The following is a 26,238-nucleotide window of genomic DNA, read 5'->3' as shown; positions in this document are numbered from 1 at the left end:
TTTCTAGTGAAAGAACAGAAAGAGGATGTCTGCGTGATACCACATGTTTGCCATCCTTCCTCTCGGAGTTAACAGTTTCTCTTGGATCATACACAACGGAACTGGCAAGGCAACTGAATATCTCCAGTTTCAATGCCCTCAGGTGTGCCAAACAAACACATACACTTCATACTTTAAGCATTGGATTTCTTCCTGCCTTGTATCCATGTTTACATGTGGATTGTAAAAACAGTTCACAAGTAAATCCTAATTAATTACATTCTACTGTATTTGAATCTTATCTGATGTAGACTAGTTTACCAGCTCAGCAAGTGCCAGTTGACTCTGCACAGCATGGTGCCAATGTCTCATACACCCCACCTCTCTTGTTACACTGAATCCTGGATGATGAATGATGGTTAAGTATCAGCCCTGTTGAATAATCTAGAACGTAGTGACAGGTGATGCAGAGAGCTCACAACGACAACAGCAGCAGATAACAGTGGTGGATAACTAAGTAAGTGAGAGTCCGTGAGATTCATCATCCATTAGAATGATTTGATAATGTAATAACACACAGTGCAGTAGGCCTGTCTCAGTACCTCATGCGGTAGTGAAGCTTGATGCAGGTCTCGTCAGTAACCTTGATGACGTGGTTGGGAGCGTACCACAGCTGTTGGTTCTCATCATACAGACCAAACAGATTACAGCACAGGGGGAGATATCTGAGAGAGACAGAGAGAGGGGATACATTACAACATTATTCATCCCTTCATTCATTTTGACACGGACTCGTCAGTACCACAAAGTTCATATAGGAGTCGTGGTATAAATAGCATAACATACTTGGGCTGGGCGATATATCGAATTAATTTGAAATGATGTTTTAGCGCAATGTTCAATAATGCCTGTATAGCAAGAATCAAGTTTAAAAAAAATATATATATATATATATATATATTATACAAAGGGAAAAAAAGTATGAGTGTTGTGTATTTTTGGTCCGGTCTCCTAACCACCTACCGAAAGAAACATTATTTTACTGTAATAGATGACAACTTAACCTTTCTAACTCCCAAAACGTAGAACAGAGCTTACCCTACTAAAACGAGAGCATCAATGAACATGATTGTGGAAAATGAATGCTCAGTTTCTGTCAGGCTTTTCATTTACCACGTACTAGCAGCATTTTAGTCCCTTACTGTTATGTGCTAGCTGTCTAGTCTGTGTTTTATACATGTACAATGAGCATAAAAATACGTTTATTTAAGGAACTGGCAACTCGTTGTCATTCTGAGAAATAAGCCTCTTCTTATCCAGGTAGGCCACTGGATTTCAACAAGTAAACAGTCAACAGCCTGTTGTTCAAACAGCTGGAGACAGACAAGAGGGTGTGTTCATAACAGTTCAACTGTTCTACCTTTTTAGCAAGCAAATAGATCCAAGTTGGCTAGACTAAATCAAGACTAGCTGGCTACTCACTAGCATGTGGGCTTGTGCTTGATTGTTTATGAGACCGGTGTTAATGTTCTATAATATCTGTGACAAGAAGTTTGTCATTGGGCTATTAGTGGATGTGCATGGTTCTGGTTAAATTTGTAACAAAAATGGCATTTTCATGAACAGACTTGAAAACTAGATCAGTGATTATTGCCAAAAAAAGCACACTACACTATTTTAATAAAATAATTACATTATTAGTAGGTCTTATGGTTGTGGAAGGCTTATATTTAGCCTATGTATTATTTTACAAATTTGAGGTATGATTTAGGCCATAATTGCCCATCCCTATAACATACAGTACAGCAGGCCTACTCAATAGGTAGACCGCAGTCCGGATCCCGAACCAGAACAGAGTCAATACAGTGAAAGGAACTAAAAATCTGGCTTTCAATTTACTTCTATTGAGAGTTGTAAGAGTAGAATGCACAAGGTGCAACATTTGATAGAACAGGGCAGTTTTCCTCATTAGACTATTTCAATCACTGACAGACCTTAGAGGGTTATTTATAAACAGAAATGTCCAGTTGATCAACTAGCTGTAGGCAGTAATGCTAGTTTAATCTAAGACTTGTAGAATAGTAGTTATCATGGCCAGATTATGTGCCCAGGGGACTCGACACCCAGGGAGCCCCCATTGATTTTGTTGAGTCACAGTGGGTCTTTGTGTGTTTATAGGGCAGGTTTCATTGGGTCAGAAATTCACTGGGCAGCCAAAAAGACAGGAAGGAAGGGAGTGGTGCACTGAACTGAACTGTGAGAAATTAGTTCCGCAAAACACACAGTCTTGGACAGAGAGAGGGAATCCCCCAACATACAGTGCCTTCGGAAAGTATTCAGGCGCCTAGACTTGCCACATTTAGTTACATTACAGCTTTATTCCAAAATGGATTGTTTTCTCCTCAGCAATCTACACACAATAACCTTATAATGACAAAGCATTACTCAGTACTTTGTTGAAGCACTTTTGGCAGCGATATCAGCAAGTTTTCTTGGTTGGTTGGGTATGACGCGACAAGCTTGGCACGTCCGATTATGATTTTTCACCGCCGATACCGATTATTGGAGGACCAAAAAGGCCGATACTGATTAATCTGCCAATTTTTTATTGTTTTATTTGTAATAATGACAATTACAACAATACTGAATGAACACTTATTTTAACTTAATATAATACATCAATAAAAATCAATTTAGCCTCAAATAAATAATGAAACATGTTCAATTTGGTTTAAATAATGCAAAAAAAAAGTGTGGAGAAGAAAGTAAAAGTGCAATATGTGCCATGTATGAAAGCTGGTGGTTCCTTTTAACATGAGTCTTCAATATTCCCAGGTAAGAAGTTTTAAGTTGTAGTTATTATAGGACTATTTCCCTCTATACCATTTGTATTTCATTAACCTTTGACTATTGAATGTTCTTATAGGAACTTTAGCATTGCCAGTGTAACAGTATAGCTTCTGTCCCTCTCCTCCCTCCTCCCTGGGCTCGAACCAGGAACACAACGACAACAGCCACCCTCGGAGCAGCGTTACCCATGCAGAGCAAGGGAAACAACCACTGCAAGTCTCAGAGCGAGTGAAGTTTGAAACGCTATTAGCACGCGCTAACTAGCCAGCCATTTCACTTCGGTCACACCAGCCTCATCTCGGGAGTTGATAGGCTTGAAGTCATAAACAGCGCAATGCTTGACGCACAAGGAAGAGCTGCTGGCAAAACGCACGAAAATGCTGTTTGAATGTTTACAATCCTGCTTCTGCCTACCACCGCTCAGGCAGATACTTAGATACTTGTATGCTCAGTCAGATTATATGCAACGCAGGACACGCTAGATAATATCTAGTAATATCATCAACCATGTGTAGTTAGCTAGTGATTATGATTGATTGTTTTTTATAAGATAAGTTTAATGCTAGCTAACAACTTACCTTGGCTAACTGCATTCGCGTAACAGGCAGTCTCCTTGTGGAGTGCAACAAGAGGCAGGTCGTTATTGCATTGGACTAGTTAACTGTAAGGTTGCAAGATTGAATCCCCCGAGCTGACAAGGTGAAAATCTGTCGTTCTGCCCCTGAACGAGACAGTTAACCCACCGTTCCTAGGCCGTCATTGAAAATAAGAATGTGTTCTTAACCGACTTGCCAAGTTAAATAAAGATGAAATAAAGGTGTTAAAAAATATATTTTAAAAAAGGCTAAATCAGTGTCCAAAAATACCGATTTCCGATTGTTATGAAAACCTGAAATCGGCCCCAATTAAATCGGCCATTCCGATTAATCGGTCGACCTCTACTTGGCACACCTGTATTTGGGGAGTTTCTCCCATTCTTCTCTGCAGATCCTCTCAAGCTCTGTCAAGTTGGATGGGGAGCGTTGCTGCACAGCTATTTTCAGGTCTCTCCAGCGATGTTTGATCGGGTTCAAGTCCGTCTTGGTTGTGTGCTTAGGGTTGTTGTCCTGTTGGAAGGCGAACCTTCGCCCGAGTCTGAAGTCCTGAGCGCTCTGGAGCAGATTTTCATCAAGATTGTCTCTGTACTTTGCTTCATTCATCTTTCCCTCAATCCTGACTAGTCTCAAACTCCCTGCCACTGAAAAACATCCCCACAGCATGATGCTGCCACCCCAGTGCTTCACCGTAGGGATGGTGCCAGGTTTCCTCCAGACTTGATGCTTGGCATTCAGGCCAAAGAGTTCAATCTTGGTTTCATCAAACCAAAGAATCTTGTTTCTCATGGTCTGACAGTCCTTTAGGTGCCTTTTGACAAACTCCAAGCAGGCTGCCTTTTACTGAGGAGTGGCTTCCAACTGGACACTACCATAAAGGTCTGATTGGTGGAGTTCTGCAGAGATGGCTGTCTTTCTGGAAGATTATCCCATCTCCACAGAGGAATTCTAGAGCTCTGTCAGAGTGACCATCAGGTTCTTGGTCAATTCCCAGAACAAGGCCTTCCCCCCCCCCCCGATTGCTTAGTTTGGTGGTTCCAAACATTTTTCATTTAAGAAATGGAGGCCACGGTGTTCTTGGGGACCTTCAATGCTACAGAAATGTTTTTGTACCCTTCCCCAGATCGGTGTCTAGACACAAGCCTATCTCAGAGCTCTACAGACAAGTCCTTCGGCCTCATGGCTTGGTTTTTGGGGGAACTTATATAGACAGGTGTGTGCCTTTCCAAATCATGTCCAATCAATTACATTTACCACAGGTGGATTCCAATCAAGTTGTAGAAACTTCAAGGATGATCAATGGAAACAGGATGCACCTGAGCTCAATTTTGAGTCTCATAGCAAAGGCGCTGAATTGTTACTTATTTATGTATTTATTTCACCTTTATTTAACCAGGTAGGCAAGTTGAGAACAAGTTCTCATTTACAATTGCGACCTGGCCAAGATAAAGCAAAGCAGTTCGACAGATACAACGACACAGAGTTACACATGGAGTAAAACAAACATACAGTCAATAATACAGTATAAACAAGTCTATATACAATGTGAGCAAATGATGTTTGAAGGGAGGTAAAGGTAAAAAAGGCCATGGTGGCAAAGTAAATACAATATAGCAAGTAAAACACTGGAATGGTAGTTTTGCAATGGAAGAATATGCAAAGTAGAAATAAAAATAATGGGGTGCAAAGGAGCAAAATAAATTAATTAATTAAATACAGTTGGGAAAGAGGTAGTTGTTTGGGCTAAATTATAGGCGGGCTATGTACAGGTGCAGTAATCTGTAAGATGCTCTGACAGTTGGTGCTTAAAGCTAGTGAGGGAGATAAGTGTTTCCAGTTTCAGAGATTTTTGTAGTTCGTTCCAGTCATTGGCAGCAGAGAACTGGAAGGAGAGGCGGCCAAAGAAAGAATTGGTTTTGGGGGTGACTAGAGAGATATACCTGCTGGAGCATGTGCTACAGGTGGGAGATGCTATAGCTGAGATAAGGGGGGACTTTACCTAGCAGGGTCTTGTAGATGACATGGAGCCAGTGGGTTTGGCGACGAGTATGAAGCGAGGGCCAGCCAACGAGAGCGTACAGGTCGCAATGGTGGGTAGTATATGGGGCTTTGGTGACAAAACGGATTGCACTGTGATAGACTGCATCCAATTTGTTGAGTAGGGTATTGGATGCTATTTTGTAAATGACAATCGCCAAAGTCGAGGATTGGTAGGATGGTCAGTTTTACAAGGGTATGTTTGGCAGCATGAGTGAAGGATGCTTTGTTGCGAAATAGGAAGCCAATTCTAGATTTAACTTTGGATTGGAGATGTTTGATATGGGTCTGGAAGGAGAGTTTACAGTCTAACCAGACACCTAAGTATTTGTAGTTGTCCACGTATTCTAAGTCAGAGTCGTCCAGAGTAGTGATGTTGGACAGGCGGGTAGGTGCAGGTAGCGATCGGTTGAAGAGCATGCATTTAGTTTTACTTGTATTTAAGAGCAATTGGAGGCCACGGAAGGAGAGTTGTATGGCATTGAAGCTTGCCTGGAGGGTTGTTAACACAGTGTCCAAAGAAGGGCCGGAAGTATACAGAATGGTGTCGTCTGCGTAGAGGTGGATCAGGGACTCACCATACTTATGTAAATAATTAATTTTTTTATTTGTAATAAATTTGCAAAAATGTCTAAAAACCTGTTTTCACTTTGGCATTTTATGGTATTGTGTGTAGATAGCTGAAAACAATTCATATTTAATCCATTTTAGAATAGGGCTACAACGTAACAAAATGTGGAAAAAGTCAAGGGGTCTGAATACTTTCCGAAGGTACTGTAAACCAAGCCTCGATAACTCAGATCAAAATATCTGGATGTTACTCTAATACTAATGTATTGCACTAAGCATGACTGTCATGAGTCTACTGTAGAGTCTCTAGACTGTCATGAAATGGCAAGTGCAAGCTATAAGTGATAGTGACGGCAGCAGTAGTAGTGCTATAACATACAGTAGGAACTGTTACTACTACTACATATCCTATAGGCTAACAATTTAGCCTTTACAGATGAACCTTTCTAATTGTTGCAAATAAAAAAGGGAACATAGTGAGAGACAGGAACATGCCGGGGCAGGGATACTTCCTCTTATCTGAGCTCTCCTGTTTTGTTGTGACTTACTGTGTGTATCAAACTACCTACCACTGACCACACAGACAGAAAGGCCCTTCACAGACACACTTGCTATAAACAGATCATACATTTATGTTGGCAGCTGCTTCGCTTGTTACCGCCTCTAAGGTTAACTAGTGAATGTTTGCGTATGGACTATGGTAGCTGTGGAGCTGAACTCCTCCTTGGTCTGAACTCCTCCTTGGTCTCCCCTCTCGCTCTGCAGTACTGGGAAATATGTTTTGGCTTCACACAAAGATGAAGTTCCAGAACCTGTCCCATTCTGGCCCGACCCCAACCAGCTGCCATCTTGTCTTGGAGTGTCTGGCTGAAAGCAAGAGCTGGAAGGACAGACCCACTCCTTTCTCTTCCCCTCTCTCCCTTTCTAACCATCCCTGGTCCCGCTGGCAGATGTTCTGGACTTTTAGAGCAAGTATCAGAACAATGTTTTAAATATCGTCCAAAATGTGTCTGTCAAAGAAGAAGGCTACCAAACAAGCATTTTTAGAATGGTAAGAAAACAGATGCTGGATTAGTGGCCTTTCTCATGAGGGTTAGTAGCTGGGCTTCATCAATCAGTTTGTATTGTGTGCGCCTTATATCTGGCAGTTACTGTAATAGCCAGTTAATATGGTTACTACTAGCATCAGAAGCATTTCTTATATTAGGATTTAGCGTTTATCTTAAACATCGAGATTCAGCTGTAATAAAGAGCATCCACTGACAAACAGATTGTTGGCAATAAAACAAAGATCCACAAATAACACAGATAGGCCTACATCTTTGGAATATTTTCAGGTCCCATATCATATAAGCTAGAAGCTACTGTACGACACAAATGAGCAGCACACAAAAAGAGACAAAACATCTCCGACTATGAAGCCATTTCTTAGTTACTGTATTACTCCTTCTCGTCTCCTAGGTAACAGTTCTCACGTGACAGGGCCTATTTACAGTGGCACAGTGGACTTGTGTTGGCAGAAGATATAGTTTGATCATAAAGTTACTGTTCCCCTCAAACACTTGGATTCATTATTAAAGGGAACAAGATGACATCACCTGAACTTTCATTTTAATACACTAATGGTAACATGATATTCTCTTACCTAATTTAAATAAGTACCACCTCATAACCAACACTGGAGAAGGCGTGTTTGCAGAGGTGCGTGGTATATAGTAGCTAGATAGCTAATCTACTGGTGCAAAAATTCACTGTATGGTGTCAGCGAATATAATTAAAAGTTTACCCTATTCATATATGGCAAACATACTCGTTTCCCCTTTCATCTGTGTCTGGTTTTAACAAGTTACAGTCTAGCTACAGTTGAAGACGGAGGTTACATACACCTTAGCCAAATACATTTCATTCCTGACATTTAATCCTAATAAAAAATTCCCTGTCTTAGGTCAGTTAAGATCATCACTTTATTTTAAGAATGTGAAATGTCAGAATAATAGTAGAGAAAATTATTTATTTCAGCTTTTATTCCTTTCATCACATTCCCAGTGGGTCAGAAGTTTACATGCACTCAATTAGTATTTGGTAGCATTGCCTTTAAATTGTTTAACTTGGGTCAAACGGTTCGGGTAGCCTTCCACAAGCTTCCCGCAATAAGTTGGGTGAATTTTAAACTTGTGAACTTTGGAAGTATGCTTGGGGTCATTGTCCATTTGGAAGACCCATTTGCGACAAAGCTTTAACTTCCTGACGGATGTCTTGAGATGTTGCTTCAATATATCCACATAATTTCCCTCCTCATGATGCCATCTACTTTGTAAAGTGCGCCAGTCCCTCCTGTAGAAAAGCACCCCCACAAGATGATGCTGCCACCCCCGTGCTTCAAGGTTGGGATGGTATTCTTCAGCTTGCAAGCCTCCCCCTTTTACCTCCTAACATAATGATGGTCATTATGGCCAAACAGTTCTATTTTTGTTTCATCAGACCAGAGGACATTTCTTCAAAAAGTACAATCTTAGTCCCTGTGTTCAGTTGCAAACCGTAGTTTGGCTTTATTAATGGTGGCTTTGGAGCAGTGGCTTCTTCCTTGCTGAGCGGCCATTCAGGTGTCGCTATAGGACTCATTTTTACCCTGGATATAGATATTTTTGCACCCGTTTCCTCCATCATCTTCACAGGGTCCTTTGCTGTTGTTCTGAGATTTATTTGCACTTTTCGCACCAAAGTACATTAATCTCTAGGAGACAGACCGCGTCTCCTTCCTGAGCGGTATGACGGCTACGTGGTCCCATGGTGTTCATTCTTGCGTACTATTGTTTGTACAGATGAACGTGGTACCTTCAGGCATTTGGAAATTGCTCCCAAGGATGAACCAGACTTGTGGAGGTCTTCAATTTTTTTCTGAGGTCTTGGCTGATTTATTTTGATTTCCCCATGATGTCAATCAAAGAGACACCGAGTTTGAAGGTAAGCCTTGAAATACAGGTACACCTCCAATTGACTCAAATGGTGTCAATTAGCATCAGAAGCTTCTAAAGCCATGACATCATTTTCTGGAATTGTCCAAGCCCGAGAGCTTCTGGTCAGCGGGGTGGTGGCACCGGGATCCTCATCTCTCCCAAGTGGTCATTCTCTCTTTCTCCCCTTACCCATCTGTCTATCGCCTCCTTTGAATTCCATGCTGTCACAATTACCAGCCCTTTCAAGCTTAACATCCTTATCATTCATCGCCCTCCAGGTTCCCTCGGAGAGTTCATCAATGAGCTTGATGCCTTGATAAGCTCCTTTCCTGAGGACGGCTCACCTCTCACAGTTCTGGGCGACTTTAACCTCCCCACGTCTACCTTTGACTCATTCCTCTCTGCCTCCTTTCCTCTTTTGACCTCACCCTCTCACCTTCCCCCTACTCACAAGGCAGGCAATACGCTCGACCTCATCTTTACTAGACGCTCTTCTTCCACTAACCTCATTGCAACTCCCCTCCAAGTCTCCGACCACTACCTTGTATCCTTTTCCCTCTCGCTCTCATCCAACACTTCCCACACTGCCCCTACTCAGATGGTATCGCGCCGTCCCAACCTTCGCTCTCTCTCCCCGCTACTCTCTCCTCTTCCATCCTATCATCTCTTCCCTCTGCTCAAACCTTCTCCAACCTATCTCCTAATTCTGCCTCCTCAACCCTCCTCTCCTCCCTTTCTGCATCCTTTGACTCTCTATGCCCCCTATCCTCCAGGCTGGCTCGGTCCTCCCCTCCCGCTCCGTGGCTCGACGACTCATTGCGAGCTCACAGAACAGGACTCCGGGCAGCCGAGCGGAAATGGAGGAAAACTTGCCTCCCTGCGGACCTGGCATCCTTTCGCTCCCTCCTCTCTACATTTTCCTCTTCTGTCTCTGCTGCTAAAGCCACTTTCTACCACTCTAAATTCCAAGCTTCTACCACTAACCCTAGGAAGCTCTTTGCCACCTTCTCCTCCCTCCTGAATCCTCCCCCCTCCTCCCTCTCTGCAGATGACTTTGTCAACCATTTTGAAAAGAAGGTCGACGACATCCGATCCTCGTTTGCTAAGTCAAACGACACCGCTGGTTCTGCTCACACTGCCCTACCCTGTGCTCTGACCTCTTTCTCCCCTCTCTCTCCAGATGAAATCTCGCGTCTTGTGACAGCGGCCGCTCAACAACCTGCCCGCTTGACCCTATCCCCTCCTCTCTTCTCCAGACCATTTCCGGAGACCTTCTCCCTTACCTCACCCCGCTCATCAACTCATCCCTGACCGCTGGCTACGTCCCTTCCGTCTTCAAGAGAGCGAGAGTTGCACCCCTTCTGAAAAAACCTACACTCGATCCCTCCGATGTCAACAACTACAGACCAGTATCCCTTCTTTCTTTTCTCTCCAAAACTCTTGAACGTGCCGTCCTTGGCCAGCTCTCCCGCTATCTCTCTCAGAATGACCTTCTTGATCCAAATCAGTCAGGTTTCAAGACTAGTCATTCAACTGAGACTGCTCTTCTCTGTATCACGGAGGCGCTCCGCACCGCTAAAGCTAACTCTCTCTCCTCTGCTCTCATCCTTCTAGACCTATCGGCTGCCTTCGATACTGTGAACCATCAGATCCTCCTCTCCGAGTTGGGCATCTCCGGCGTGGCCCACGCTTGGATTGCGTCCTACCTGACAGGTCGCTCCTACCAGGTGGCGTGGCGAGAATCTGTCTCCTCACCACGCGCTCTCACCACTGGTGTCCCCCAGGGCTCTGTTCTAGGCCCTCTCCTATTCTCGCTATACACCAAGTCACTTGGCTCTGTCATAACCTCACATGGTCTCTCCTATCATTGCTATGCAGACGACACACAATTAATCTTCTCCTTTCCCCCTTCTGATGACCAGGTGGCGAATCGCATCTCTGCATGTCTGGCAGACATATCAGTGTGGATGACGGATCACCACCTCAAGCTGAACCTCGGCAAGACGGAGCTGCTCTTCCTCCCGGGGAAGGACTGCCCGTTCCATGATCTCGCCATCACGGTTGACAACTCCATTGTGTCCTCCTCCCAGAGCGCTAAGAACCTTGGCGTGATCCTGGACAACACCCTGTCGTTCTCAACTAACATCAAGGCGGTGGCCCGTTCCTGTAGGTTCATGCTCTACAACATCCGCAGAGTACGACCCTGCCTCACACAGGAAGCGGCGCAGGTCCTAATCCAGGCACTTGTCATCTCCCGTCTGGATTACTGCAACTCGCTGTTGGCTGGGCTCCCTGCCTGTGCCATTAAACCCCTACAACTCATCCAGAACGCCGCAGCCCGTCTGGTGTTCAACCTTCCCAAGTTCTCTCACGTCACCCCGCTCCTCCGCTCTCTCCACTGGCTTCCAGTTGAAGCTCGCATCCGCTACGAGACCATGGTGCTTGCCTACGGAGCTGTGAGGGGAACGGCACCTCAGTACCTCCAGGCTCTGATCAGGCCCTACACCCAAACAAGGGCACTGCGTTCATCCACCTCTGGCCTGCTCGCCTCCCTACCACTGAGGAAGTACAGTTCCCGCTCAGCCCAGTCAAAACTGTTCGCTGCTCTAGCCCCCAATGGTGGAACAAACTCCCTCACGACGCCAGGACAGCGGAGTCAATCACCACCTTCCGGAGACACCTGAAACCCCACCTCTTTAAGGAATACCTAGGATAGGATAAGTAATCCTTCTCACCCCCCCCCCCTTTTAAGATGTAGATGCACTATTGTAAAGTGACTGTTCCACTGGATGTCATAAGGTGAATGCACCAATTTGTAAGTCGCTCTGGATAAGAGCGTCTGCTAAATGACTTAAATGTAATGTAAATGTTTAAAGTCACAGTATATTATTATTATTATTATATATAAAGTCACAGTCAACTTAGTGTATGTAAACTTCTGACCCACTGGAATTGTGATAGTGAATTATAAGTAAAATAATCTGTCTGTAAACAATTGTTGGAAAAATGACGTGTGTGTCATGCACAAAGTAGATGTCCTAACCGACAAACTATAGTTTATTTACAAGAAATTTGTGGAGTGGTTGAAAAACGAGTTTTAAGGACTCCAACCTAAGTGTATGTAAACTTACGACTTGGGGGGGTGGGACGGGTCATTCAAAACTTCTACAGTAATGTGGATTCTACCATGATTCCGGATCATTCTGAATGAATCGTGAATAATGATGAGTGAGAAAGTTATACGCACAAATATCATACCCCTAAGACATGCAAACCTCTCACCATTACAATAACAGGGGGGGGTTAGCATTTATTAGGGGGTATAATGTGTCTAACTTTCTCACTCATCATTATTCACGATTCATTCAGGACTATCTGTAATCAAAGTAGCATTCACATTAATGTAAGTGTTTAGAAACATTATATTCTTATCTACAATAAAAATGACTTCAAAATGACACAATACATGATTTTACCATTCATTTCCATTGAGCACTAAATGATCTGAAACAACCAAAAACAAACAGAAAATGCATTCAGCAAATGTTTTGAGCCACTTTGAGTCATAGGCTTGATGTAATCATTGTCTGCTATGAATATGGGACAAAAAATTACTTTAATACACATACAAGTGAATTTGTCTCAATACTTTTGGTCCCCTAAAATGGAGGGACTATGTACAAAAACTGCTGTAATTTCTAAACAGTTCATCTGATAAGGATGACAATACCCTAAAATTAAAGCTGACCGTCTTCACTTTAACTTCATGGTCATAGCCTTTTTTTTCAAATCCAAACTTTTGGTATATAGAGCCAAAAGAAGAAAACAAATGCTTCACTGTCCCAATAATTAATTACGGAGGGCACTGTTGGTGCAATTTCAATGTTGTTTGAGTTGCTTTTAGTATCACCAAGTTAGCTTTAGAGGATTTTACTGCAACATTGCTCACTGCATCCAAGTTGCTTGACATAGGTGTTTCAAAGAGGTGTTTCAAAGAGCTGTCAGTCAAGGCAAGCTCATGAACACAAGCTCTCCACCCACTCAGCCTGTTGTTTCAAACTTCCTGGTAGTTAGCCATGAGACAAAAAGTACTTTTCAGAATGACTTTTCAGGACCTTTAAGATAGGAGTATAACTCCAGAATGTTTCAGAAAACTTCCCCCAATCAAATCGTAAAAACACAGACTATGCTATTTAACGCTCTGGTATACAGGCACGCACACTCGGATTCCCGCAGGCAGGCACACACACACACACACACACACACACGGCGGGAGTTGAGACAGTACTTACAGCATCTTTTGGCGGCCTCCACACACAGCTCCTCAGCGGTGAAGCGGTCTTTGAGGAACTCCAGCGGGTGAGTATCTGGTAGGTAGAAATGAATCTCCAGACCTCTCATGGTCACAGTGACGGGGCCCTCGGCCCTCCTTGACCTCCTCATCTTCCCACACAGTTGCCTGCCCAGCTCCATCACCCCCAGACTTGGCATCCAGACTCTGGAAGGAGAGGGAGAGATGGTGAGTTGGAGTGGGTAAATGTGTCAGGAGTGGGTAATGTATTGATCCAGAGGTGAGCTCACTGTAGCAGCGAAGCAGAGTCCTGCATACCCTGATGACTCACGTTCCAACATGGGCTGCCCCCAACACACACACCTACTGAGGCGACGTCATTCACAACACACACACACCTACTTAGATAATCTCACCAAAGCAAACACACACACACCTCTTGAAATGTCATTCACATACATCCATAGATTAAATCAAAAAACACACACACACACACTCCTCTCCCAAGGTAACCCTATTAATAACACACATGCCCACTGAATTGATGGCATCAAGAACAACCACAGAATTATAATTACTCTAGCCATGTTATTTCTAAGAGCACAACATGTTCTGTGGTCCCGTGACTTGGCAAGCCAAGGACAAGAGAGTTGACCGAGGATACACTGTCCCCTTTACCCAACTCTCCTACTAGAGGAAGAGGATGAAGGGAAGAGAGATAGTTCCTCTTTGCATGCAGATCATCCCATTACTTCTCCCAGCAGCGTTTCCTCTTCCTCTTGAGCGGTGCAGGCAGCACCCCCAGTGGCTCAGACACAGCTTGTTTCATAACAGCCCTTATCAGCCTATCGCGCATGGCGGCGGAGCTCTGATCTGCTGACTGATGACGGGTTCAGCGGGGTCACAGTACACACACACAACATTTACACAAGTGGGCCAATTTGTAACTTTGTTTCACTAATTGGTCTTTTGACCAATCAGATCAGCTCTGAAAAAGATCTGATGTGAAAAGATCAGATGTGATTGATCAAAATACAAATTATTGGAAAACAATATCAGAATTGGGCTGCCACACACACACACACACACACACACACAAACAAAATAGGCCTACATTAATCATACATCTCTCCACTGATAGGAATATAACAGGAATATAACAGGACATAATAAGGATTACATTAAATATGTCTATGCGGAATATAACGCATCTCAACATCAACTTTTCAGAGGAGACTGCGTGAATCAGGCCTTCATGGTCGAATTGTTGCAAAGAAACCACTACTAAAGGACACCAATAAGAAGAAGAGACTTGTTTGGGCCAAAAAACACCAGCAATGGACATTAGACCGGTGGAAATCTGTCCTTTGGTCTGATGAGTCCAAATTTAACATTTTTGGTTCCAACAGCCATGTCTTTGTGAGACGCAGAGTAGGTGAATGGATGATCTCCGCATGTGTGCTTCCCACCGTGAAGCATGGAGGAATAGGTGTGATGGTGCATTGCTGGTGACACTGTTTGTGATTTATTTAGAATTCAAGGCACACTTCCCCAGCATGGCTACCACAGCATTCTGCAGCGAAACGCCATCCGATCTGGTTTGCGCTTATTGGGACTATTGTTTGTTTTTCAACAGGACAATGACCCAACACACCTCCAGGCGGTGTACGGGCTATTTGACCAAGAAGGAGAGTGATGGAATGCTGCATCAGATGACCTGGCCTCCATAATCACCCACCTCAACCCAATTGAGATGGTTTGGGATGAGTTGGACCGCAGAGTGAAGGAAATTAAGCCAACAGATGCTCAGCATATGTGGTAACTCCTTCAAAACTGTTGGAAAAGAATTCCAGGTGAAGCTGGTTGAGAGAATGCCAAGAGTGTGCAAAGCTATCAAGGCAAAGGGTGGCTACTTTGAAGAATCTCAAATCTCAAATATATTATAATTTTTTTTTTTTAATTGGTTACTACACGATTCCATATGTGTTATTGCATAGTTTTGATGTCTTCACTATTATTCTACAATGTAGAAAACAGTAAAAATAAAGAAAAACCCTTGAATGAGTAGGTGTCGACTTTTGACTGGTACTGTCATAGGTACACTTCAACTATGAAAAAAAAAAAAAATTTACATTGTAGGATTTTTTTATGAATTTATTTGCAAATGATGGTGGGAAAAAAGTATTTGGTCAATAACAAAAGTTTATCTCAATACTTTGTTATATACCCTTTGTTGGCAATGACAGAGGTCAAACGTTTTCTGTAAGTCTTCACAAGGTTTTCACACACTGTTGCTGGTATTTTGGCCCATTCCTCCATGCAGATCTCCTCTAGAGCAGTGATGTTTTGGGGCTGTTGCTGGGCAACACGGACTGTCAACTCCCTCCAAAGATTTTCTATGGGGTTGAGATCTGGAGACTGGCTAGGCCACTCCAGGATCTTGAAATGCTTCTTACGAAGCCACTCCTTCGTTGCCCGGGCGGTGTGTTTGGGATCATTGTCATGCTGGAAGACCCAGCCACGTTTCATCTTCAATGCCCTTGCTGATGGAAGGAGGTTTTCACTCAAAATCTCACGATACATGGCCCCATTCATTCTTTCCTTTACACGGATCAGTCGTCCTGGTCCCTTTGCAGAAAAACAGCCCAAAAGCATGATGTTTCCACCCCCATGCTTCACAGTAGGTATGGTGTTCTTTGGATGCAACTCAGCATTCTTTGTCCTCCAAACACAACAAGTTGAGTTTTTACCAAAAAGTTCTATTTTGGTTTGATCTGACCATATGACATTCTCCCAATCTTCTTCTGGATCATCCAAATGCTCTCTAGCAAACTTCAGACGGGCCTGGACATGTACTGGCTTAAGCAGGGGGACACGTCTGGCACTGCAGGATTTGAGTCCCTGGCGGCGTAGTGTGTTACTGATGGTAGGCTTTGTTACTTTGGTCCCAGCTCTCTGCAGGTCATTCACTAGGTCCCCCGTATGGTTCTGGGATTTTTTCTCACTGTTCTTGTGATCATTTTGACCCCACGGGGTGAGAACTTGCGTGGAGCCCCAGATCGACGGAGATTATCAGTGGTCTTGTATGTCTTCCATTTCCTAATAATTGCTCCCACAGTTGATTCTTCAAACCAAGTTGCTTACCTATTGCAGATTCAGTCTTCCCAGCCTGGTGCAGGTCTACAATTTTGTTTCTGGTGTCCTTTGACAGCTCTTTGGTCTTGGCAATAGTGGAGTTTGGAGTGTGACTGAGGTTGTGGACAGGTGTATTTTATACTGATAACAAGTTCAAACAGGTGCCATTAATAAAGGTAACGAGTGGAGGACAGAGGAGCCTCTTAAAGAAGTTACAGGTCTGTGAGAGCCAAAAATATTGCTTGTTTGTAGGTGACCAAATACTTATTTTCCACCATAATTTGCAAATAAATTCATCAAAAATCCTACAATGTGATTTTCTGGATATTTTCTCTCATTTTATCTGTCATAGTTGAAGTGTACCTATGATGAAAATTACAGGCCTCTCATCTTTTTAAGTGGGAGAACTTGCACAATTGGTGGCTGACTAAATACTTTTTTGCCCCACTGTATGCATCTGTTGGTCACAGATACCTAAAAACAAAAAAATAGGTGCGTGGATCAGAAACCAGTCAGTATCTTGTGTGATCACCATTTGCCTCATGCAGCGCAAGCTATCTCCTTCACATTGAGTTGATCAGGTTGTTGATTGTGGCCTGTGGAATGTTCCACTCCTCTTCAATGGCTGTGTGAAGTTGGTGGACATTGGCGGGAACTGGAATACGCTGTCGTACGTCGATCCAGAGCATCCCAAATGTGCTCAATGGGTGACATGTCCGGTGAGTATGAAGGCCATGGAAGAACTGGGACATTTTCAGCTTCCAGGTATTGTGTAAAGATCCTTGCGACATGGGGCTGTGCATTATAATGCTGAAACATGAGGTGATGGTGGTGGATGATTGGCATGACAATACCAAACTTTGTCCAAACATTTCAAAAACAACTTTCCTAATCCAACTTTAAGTATTTTAAAACGTAAATAATCTATCAAATATAAGACGGAATAAACTGCGTTCAATAGTGGATAAAATGAAAGTGGAGCGACAAACAAAACAGTAAACTTGGCTATACACCCAGAAAGGAAATGGCTACTTCTTCATTTCTCAAAAGAAAAACATAAACCAATTTCTAAAGACTGTTGACATCTAGTGGAAGCTATAGGAACTGCAAGCATATTTATATTAAAACAGGCTTGCCATAGAAACCAATGGAAAACAGATTGACCTAAAAAAAGAAATTCCCTGGGTGGTTTGTGCTCGGGGTTTCGCCTGCCAAATCAGTTCTGTTATACTCACAGACAATATTCCAACAGTTTTAGAAACTTCAGAGTGTTTTCTATCCAAATCTACAAATAATATACAAATCCCAGCTTCTGTGCCTGAGTAGCAGGCAGTTTACTTTGGGCACACTTTTCATCTGGACTTGAAAATACCACCCCCTATCCCAGAGAGGTTTTAAGCACACTGGAAACTTTTTCCCTAATAATTTGCCTAGGCTGCTCCTCTTCCGTTGGCACTCAATCAAGGTGAGAGGTGTAGGCTAATCATTGATGTGTGTATAGTGTGATTTAAGGTAACATTTAAAATGGGGTGTTTCTATATGCATGAAAAAATACATACGGTGCCTTCAGAAAGTATTCAGACCCCTTGACTTTTTCCACATTTTGTTGTGTTACAGCCTGAATTTAAAATGTATTAAATTAAGATTGTGTCACTGGCCTACACACACACACACACACACACACACACACACACACACACACACACACAATACCCCATAATGTCAAAGTGGAATTATGTTTTTTGAACTTTACAAATGTATAAAAAATGTAAAAGCTGAAATGTCTTGAGTCAATAACTGTTCAACCTCTGTTATGGCAAACCTAAATAAGTTATACGATTTTATTATTACTACCTAATCTCTATACCCCACACATAAAAGTATATGTAAGGTCGCTCAGTCGAGCAGTGAATTTCAAACCCAGATTCAAACACAAAGACCAGGGAGGTTTTCCAATGCCTCACAAAGAAGGGCAACTATTAGTAGATGGATTAAAAAACAGATATTGAATATCCCTTTGACCATGGTGAAGTTATTAATTACACTTTGGATGGTGTATCAATACACCCAGTCACTACAAAGATACAGGTGTCCTTCCTAACTCAGTTGCCAGAAAGGAAGGACACCACTCAGGGATTTCACCATGAGGCAAACAGTGACTTTAAAACAGTTGCAGAGTTTAATAGCTGTGATAGGAGAAAACTGAGGATGAATTACTCCACAATACTGGCCTAATCGACAGTGTGAGTGAAAAGAAGGAAGTCTCTATAGAATAAAAATATTCAAAAACATGCATCCTGTTTACCATAAGACGCTAAAGTAAAACTTTTTGTTGTGAATACAAAGTGTTATGCTTGGGTCAAATCCAACACAACCCATCCCCGTGTACCACACTCCATTTTTCAAGCATAGTGGTGGCTGCATAATGTTATGGGTATGCTTGTAATCGTTAAGGACTGGTGAGTTTTTCAGGATAACATTTTTAATGGAATGGAGTTAAGCACAGGCCAAATCCTAGAGGAAAACCTGGTTCAGTCTGCTTTCCACCAGACACTGGGAGATGAATTCCCCTTTCAGCAGGACAATAACCTAAAACACAAGGCCAAATCTATACTGAATTTGCTTACCAAGAACAGTGAATGGTCCTGAGTGGCCAGTGAATGGTCCTGAGTGGTAATTTTGACTTAAATCTGCTTGAAAATCTATGGCAAGACTTGAAAATGACTGTCTAACAATGATCAACAGCTGATTTATAGTGCTGGGCGACTAACCGAAATGTCAGTTGACCGACATCTGTTGAATTATTTGAATTCCATTTTGTTCAGTTTTTTTCTGTTAGCTCAATGCACACATTGCACAGTTCTCTATGGATAAATCAAATACAGCCTGAACTGTCTGATATAATAGGGAGTTGTCATTTCCAACTATTCTACATAAAACATTACCTACAATGATATTTGTATGTTCACAGATGAAATGTCATGTTTCACGCATGGCTTTTCTTATGATGCTGACAAATTATGCATGGATTTTCTTACAAGCCTAACGATGTGTAAATTCAATTTATTGGCAGCTATCTGGCTCCATAAACCCTCGTTTCTCTTATATTGAGGCGGAGTTGGATTTTAATGACTGGTTGCAGCAACAACAACATTGTGTCAAAATTAGTTGATTCTTGTAAAAAAAATCATATTTCTGAAAACCCTTAGCAACATGTACCTATGTTTGTACTGTACAAATACGGTCCTTCCGTGGGGTGTTAATTCATAATTTGAATAAACTTTAAGTGAATACAATCACCGACTTTTCCCTCGCTGCTCATAAATAACTACGTAAACTGAACTCCAATTTGGTCCGTGCTATTCGGGTTCCTTGGGATGTCCCTTGCTGTGTTCAAGCATTCGTCGGAACAAGGAAACTCGGAAAAGTACGACTTTCTAACTGGTTGTAGTTATACACGTGGAGTTAGTTATACATTGTAGTTGACATTTTAAATGGTTACGGTTGAGATTAAAGCTGCAACATGTAACTTTTGAGCGAACAGTTATAGATAGATCTGCCACTCTCATTTAAAGTAAGTCCAATAAGCGGTAGAACTGTTCTATGTGCGCCATTTCTATGCTTTCCGTTCTTCGGTTTTTGTGTCTTTTACTTTCGGGTTTGTACAACAGCTTCAAACAGCTGAAAATATAATATTTGGGGTTGTGAAAAATGTATTTTTATTTTACAGCGGCTTAGATGGTTCGATTCTCTACACTTTGTTTTGTCACGAACTTTAATTTTGCGATCTATTAAAATTGGTGGAAATGGTGGAGCAATGTCTGCATATTGCACATTTAATGTACGGGTTATGAACGGGTTAAGGTTAGGGCTATGGTTTAGGGTAGAGACCTCCCAAGGATGCCGGATAGCACAGACTCAATTGAATCTCAGTTTACGTTGTACGAGTAACGAGCTAAAGTCCGTGGTTGTATTCGGTAAAAGTTTTTATTGGGAGTATGAATGTCAGTACCCCGCGGAAGGACCGCAGTTGTACAGGACAAACATGGGTACAGTTAAGCGTTTTCAGAATTGACATTTGTACAAGAATCGACTGACGGTGACTCAATATTGTTGCTTGTAAATCCCGCGACCAGTCATCAAAACTCAACTCCGCCTCGATACAAGAGAACGGAGTTGAGGGTTCCTCAACTATGAGATCCTGTGCATAACAGCCCACAATAAGCAGGTGTGAATCTAATAACGATTCTAGTTAAAAGAATATCAGCGGCTTGATGGCTGGTATTTTACTCAATATCAATTTAAAACAGATTGTATGTGTTTTTTACTCACCTAGCCGTTAGCAAGCTAGCCAGATGGCAAGTTTACTTCCGTATCGTTCTGTTCGTAGATCCAGAATATAATTATCCGTTGTGAAACTATAAAGACTGAGTTGATCTTGACAAGAAAATGTCCTTAGTCATGTCAATATTCCAAACGAATGTGTTTTTGCCCGACGAGTTTCATTCCTTTCTGGTCGAAAGCACATACATAATCTTTCTAGCTAACCCTTCCTGTCAAGTAACGTCCCTATTCCCGAAAATAGTGCATCATGCTCAGCTTCACGCATTCTGATTGGTGCATTACTCCTTCAGTCAAGTGATCCTTTAGCCCACAGACGCTGTCATATATGTTGTTAACCCTAGACTGGAGGGAGCCGTAAACTGAAGGAAATCACATCCATTGTAGTGTGTGTGTGTGTGTGTGTGTGTGTGTGTGTGTGTGTGTGTGTGTGTGTGTGTGTGTGTGTGTGTGTGTGTGTGTGTGTGTGTGTGTGTGTGTGTGTGTGTGTGTGTGTGGATAATATAAAACCCTCCCTCATCTTTCATGGGTCTTAAAATCCACACAAAAGGGTGTGAGGTTATTATATATAAATGTCACAATTTCTGTTGCCATGTAGGCTTTTGGGAGTTCTTTGCATAGTAATGTTCTATGTATATTACTCATGTAATACACCATGCACAGTACCCTGCCCTGAACCTTAGACACTGTCACTACCGGCTACCACCCGGTACTCTGCCCTGCACCTCAGAGACTGTTGCCCTATGTACATAGTCATTGAACAATGGTCACTTTAATAATGTTTGCTCTTTTATCCACTTGATATGTATATACTGTATTCTAGTCATGGCTCATCTTATATAGCTACTGCTGTACATAACTTTTCTATTCATATACTGTCCATACTGTCTATACACACCATTTACATACATACATTTAAGCAATACGGTGGTATAGGGCCAATATACCACGGCTAAAGGCTATTCTTTGGCACTACGCAATGCAGAGTTCATTTATACATCCCTTAGCCGTGGAATATTGGCCATACACAACAAACCCCTGAGGGGCCTTGCTGCTATTATAAACTGGTTACCATCGTAATTAAAGCAGTAAAAAAATGTCATATGCATGGTATACAGTCTGATATTTATTTAACTAGACAAGTCAGTTAAGAACAAATTCTTATTTTACAATGACAGTCTTGGAACAGTGGGTTAACTGCCTTGTTCGAGGGCAGAAGGACCAACTTTTACCTTTGTCAGCTTGGGGATTCGACCCAGCAACCTTTCGGTTACAGGCCCAACACTCTAACCACTAGGCTACCTGCCAACCTGATATTCCACAGCTGTCAGCCAATCAGCATTCAGGGCTCGAACCATCCAGTTTATAAAGGTGTTTATATTCCGGACTCTGACATTGCTCCTTCTAATGTATCTTAATTGAACTGTTGGATTATGTGTGTATTGTTGTTGTATTCCTAGCTAAAGCTAGGACCTGCAAAACTGTGTACATGACCAATAAACTTTGAATTGATTTTATGCATATATTAGTCTAATGTGAATTCGATACCCAAAAATATATATATATACAGTAGATATATCTTGCCTCTTTAACAGGCACTCAGTGTCTGGTATAGCTCAATACAAATGCACCGAGACTCTAAAAGCATTTCATTATATAATTTGCAACACATGGAAAAATCAATTCCTTCTAACTGTTACAGTAATATCACTTAGATTTGCATGGCAAAAATCCATCAGTTGTGGGTTACAGGAAACATTGATTGTCCTTGGTGAGGAACACCCCAGTCACAATTGTGTTTGTTTCTGACCATCTTCATAAATGATTTACATCTTTAATTAATAACCCTTTCTCTGTTCAAAAGATGGGAAAGGGCTTTTTCTGTTGCAATTGAGATGTAATAGGGAATTATGCTCCTCCATTTTTTTCCCATCTGATCATATTTCAAAATATGATCATCAACATTTCTTATTTACAGTATTGTCACGTAGTCCAAAAAGGAGGCCAACTGTCAAATGGAAACTGACATCCTCGTAGTGAGGTGGGAGGAAATAGAGAGCCAGGTCTTTTAAGATGGTCCAGTCTGTCTGTAGGAGAGGGACTTCCCGTCCCATATCTGATGTGTTACAAATGTGTTCATTTTCCAGGAACCGTGGGCAGAAATTTCCCAAGAATGTTGTCGTCACTGACACAATAAGAAAGTGCAAGGTGTAGGCCAAATGTATTACAAACCTACCATATTAAAACTAACTTTTAAAAATACTGTATACAGGTATGTAGGCTAGTAAGTATGTGATACATGCTTACAATTTTACAACTGAAGGAGTAAATACATTCTATATGATTAATAGAACCATTCATATGTAACAGTCCCAAAAGTGTCAATCACAGAAGTGCTTATAAAGTAGTCATTATGAGACTGTGGTGCTGTAAGTGTGAATGATGATTTGTTATAGCTTCAGCTGGAACTTCCAGGTTCACAGATATCCTCGGGGTCTCCAGTAAACTGAAAGGCAATGGAATGCCATTACAGTGTAGTGAACGAAAAGCAAAAACCACAGGTCACCGTTAGCAAACCACTACATTCTCACAGCTATAGGAGAAAAAAAACGTTGATTTTCAAAATAGGGATGTGAAACAGAAGTCGACTTTTAACTACAGTTCTTTGTTTCCAAATTTCTCTGTCAGTGGTTTTATTATTTACCAGAATTGATTTTCCACTGATTGCCATATCTCCAAAGTTATATTGTGTGATTAGGGTGATTCGGGAACCTTTTTTTAATCCTCAAAACCATTTAAAACTTTGATCTGTCCAGTTAAACTGAACCGTGTGGATTGATATCTGTTGTGGTGAGTGAGTGGAAAAACATGTATGTGCAGAGAAAGGAGAGCGAGCGGGATAGAGGAGGGTGGGGGCAGAGACAGGGAAAAGGAGGGGTAGAGAGAGGGGATAAGGAGGGAGGGGCCAGAGAGAGGGTGAAAGATGTGATGTGACCTTTTGTTTGTCTGTGAGGGGATTTCCGCATTGACTTCCTGTATTGCTAACATTCTAAGGACATGTGTCAAACAGGAGTCTTATGTAAATACCTTTACTTATATGTTGTTATTTCTATTATACAATCATAGCAAAAATGTATTATTAACTTTTACAAATGTGTTTGTATTATTTATTATATAGAAATCTAATCAGAGTTATTCATCAATTTGAAAATGTGATGTTTTTATTTGAGATATTTTATATCTTTAATTATCAATAATTTCACACAAAACATCACAGGCTATAATGTCTTTAATAATTGCATTTTATTTCTGGAAATGTAATTAAATGACTGTAGTGGCTCCACACTTGAGTATTATAAATAACATGACTACATATTATTTTCAGTTTCTTTCTGATTTATTTGCATTTAATGAAAAACATGATTGACTCAAATGCTATAAAAGAAGAATTTGTTCACTTTCAAGTTATGACATAATACATCATACATACTTTTAGTCAAATAAAATAAAAACATTTAGGCTAATATCATACATTTTCTAATTATCCAAATATTTGTATGTGGTTTGAAAAAATGTAAGTCGGAGACACAACATTGTAATATCCCATATGTAATTATTTCAGAGAGACAAAAGTTCCTCCCTTTTTCCTTCACTGCAGCACCAGTTCCCTCCCTCCATCCATCCATCATCACATAGTCAGTGGGTCAGGTGTGTCAAGATGGCAGCCATCCTTCAGTTATCACAGTACTGTACCTTTAAAATGGACAGCATCAGGACAGTGATAACTGAACCAGGGCAGCCTGGATGTCAGATTTAGCTGAAAGGAGACATGAGCCAAGAGCCAGGGGCCCAGTCAGTCTGAGTTGCAGCACAGTGACAGTACAGTATCAGCAGTGGTGGTGGCAGTGCAACCAAATGCCCTGCCAAGGTGTCAGGATGCCATCCGTCTTCATAATACCAGGCCAGTGTCAAAGACACACACAGCACTGGGAGTCCAGAGCAACAATAATACCCCACAGTCAGTCACACTGTTTTATTGCAGATGGAACCATGCTATAAATAGTGGGGACAGGAGAATGAGAAGACGCTGTATACTATAGGGTCGGCGTGGGTGCCTTTGGAGATTATGAAAATATGCTAAAACCATAAATCATGTTTGTACTCATGTTTTCCACAGTCTCGAATTACATGAATGAGAACACATTCGCATGCAGAAGTAATGTAAACAGGCTTCTCTATACTATAGGTTACACAGGGAACTGCATTTAACAAAACCTGCAAATCTTTGTAATTATTCACAAGATATAATTATGCATGTGCTATGAATTCAATACAGTCATTACATCATTCTAGAAAGGTATTTTACTACCATGAGTACGATGTCTTTCTCACCTCATATGAATGTAATCCCAATATCATACATGTGTAACAGCTGTAGTGTATCATCTTTTTCCTAAACTTTTTTGAACATGTCTTTTTACAGGAATAACACCTTGTTAATTGGTCGACGCCAGCACTGTTTACCCAGTACAGTGTTTGAACTGCATAATTTATACCACAGCGCTGACGTAAGACTTGTTATGATTTCTTCGCGCTCCGCCCTCAGCGCGCGAAGCCTCTCCAGCAGTCCAGTCGCGTAGTCTGATCGCAGAGACTCCTCCCTAGCTCTGTCCGCCCTCCGCTTCATGTAAACAACTCGATTAGCTGGTTCTGTTTGATATCACAGGATTGCACGAGCACTTGCCAACAATTATTTAAAAAATAAAAAGCTGCGCAATGTTGAGAGAACAGTTGAATCGAGCAAAACACATAACATTGGTTGCATAATTCAATTGTAAAAATGTAAATAGCCTAGCTACAAAACTTACCATAGATACACTGTACTTCTTATAATAGCCATATCAGACCCTTAAATAATATTGAAGAGCCCACCATCATATTAAATAAACGTACTTTCTTTCAAAACATATGATCACTATTATAAGAAAATCGAATGCAATCAACACATTTCAATTGCTTGTTGCTGTTTCTATAGCCTAAATAAAACAAGAGTAAGGTTATTTAAAAACCTTTGTAAATAGGCTGTCTATCATCTGACAAATTTGAAAATACATAAATTGCCATAATAACTTTGATATTCAATAAGTAGACCATGTCAAACAGCAATGCTTTATTTTCTATTGAGTCGTATTAATGTGCAGCAAACGCTAACGCCCAGCCTACACACACCCCTTTCTAGTTAAAAACAAGTACTATGTAGTCCAAATTAACATTAGCAATTATCTTTTTATATTTACTTGCAGTACAATATCTGACATATTAGACTTACTTACTTGCATTTTGCGCGTTTCATTCCCGTGTTTCAATTTTTTTTGTTATGACGCAGCAAGACCCACATAGAACAACGTGATTGTCGCCATTTTTTGTTGTTATTGAAATCTCTCAACCATGTGACAAAAAAAACAGCTAGTGAGTAAATGTATAA

The 26,238-nt window shown here is 41.6% G+C and overlaps 1 protein-coding gene and 1 long non-coding RNA gene across 3 annotated transcripts in view; both read right to left on the bottom strand.

Annotated features, from left to right (window-relative positions):
* LOC118393732 (tyrosine-protein kinase JAK1) overlaps nt 1–21,002 on the bottom strand; it is a 76,932-nt gene extending 55,930 nt beyond the window's left edge. Inside the window, exons 1-3 of one of the 2 annotated variants that reach the window (XM_052462448.1) lie at nt 20,745–21,002; nt 13,275–13,484; nt 582–704 (exon numbers count right to left, since the gene is read on the bottom strand). In XM_052462448.1, the coding sequence (XP_052318408.1) occupies nt 582–704; nt 13,275–13,477 (326 nt within the window). In that variant the 5' untranslated portion in view covers nt 13,478–13,484; nt 20,745–21,002. The remainder of the gene's footprint in view (nt 1–581; nt 705–13,274; nt 13,485–20,744) is intronic. The other variant, XM_052462444.1, reaches the window with a different exon arrangement.
* A 3,025-nt stretch (nt 21,003–24,027) lies between these two features.
* Nucleotides 24,028–26,232, bottom strand: LOC118393726 (uncharacterized). Its single transcript, XR_004827604.2, has 2 exons — nt 26,087–26,232; nt 24,028–25,463 (listed from the first exon to the last, which is right to left on the bottom strand). It is a non-coding gene; the product is annotated as an uncharacterized LOC118393726 (long non-coding RNA).
* Between the last annotated feature and the right edge of the window lie 6 nt (nt 26,233–26,238).

The sequence above is a fragment of the Oncorhynchus keta genome, chromosome 1 (genome assembly GCF_023373465.1).
Source record: "Oncorhynchus keta strain PuntledgeMale-10-30-2019 chromosome 1, Oket_V2, whole genome shotgun sequence".
In the NCBI taxonomy this organism is placed as follows: Eukaryota; Metazoa; Chordata; class Actinopteri; order Salmoniformes; family Salmonidae; genus Oncorhynchus; species Oncorhynchus keta.
This window is presented reverse-complemented; position numbering and strand designations above follow the sequence as displayed.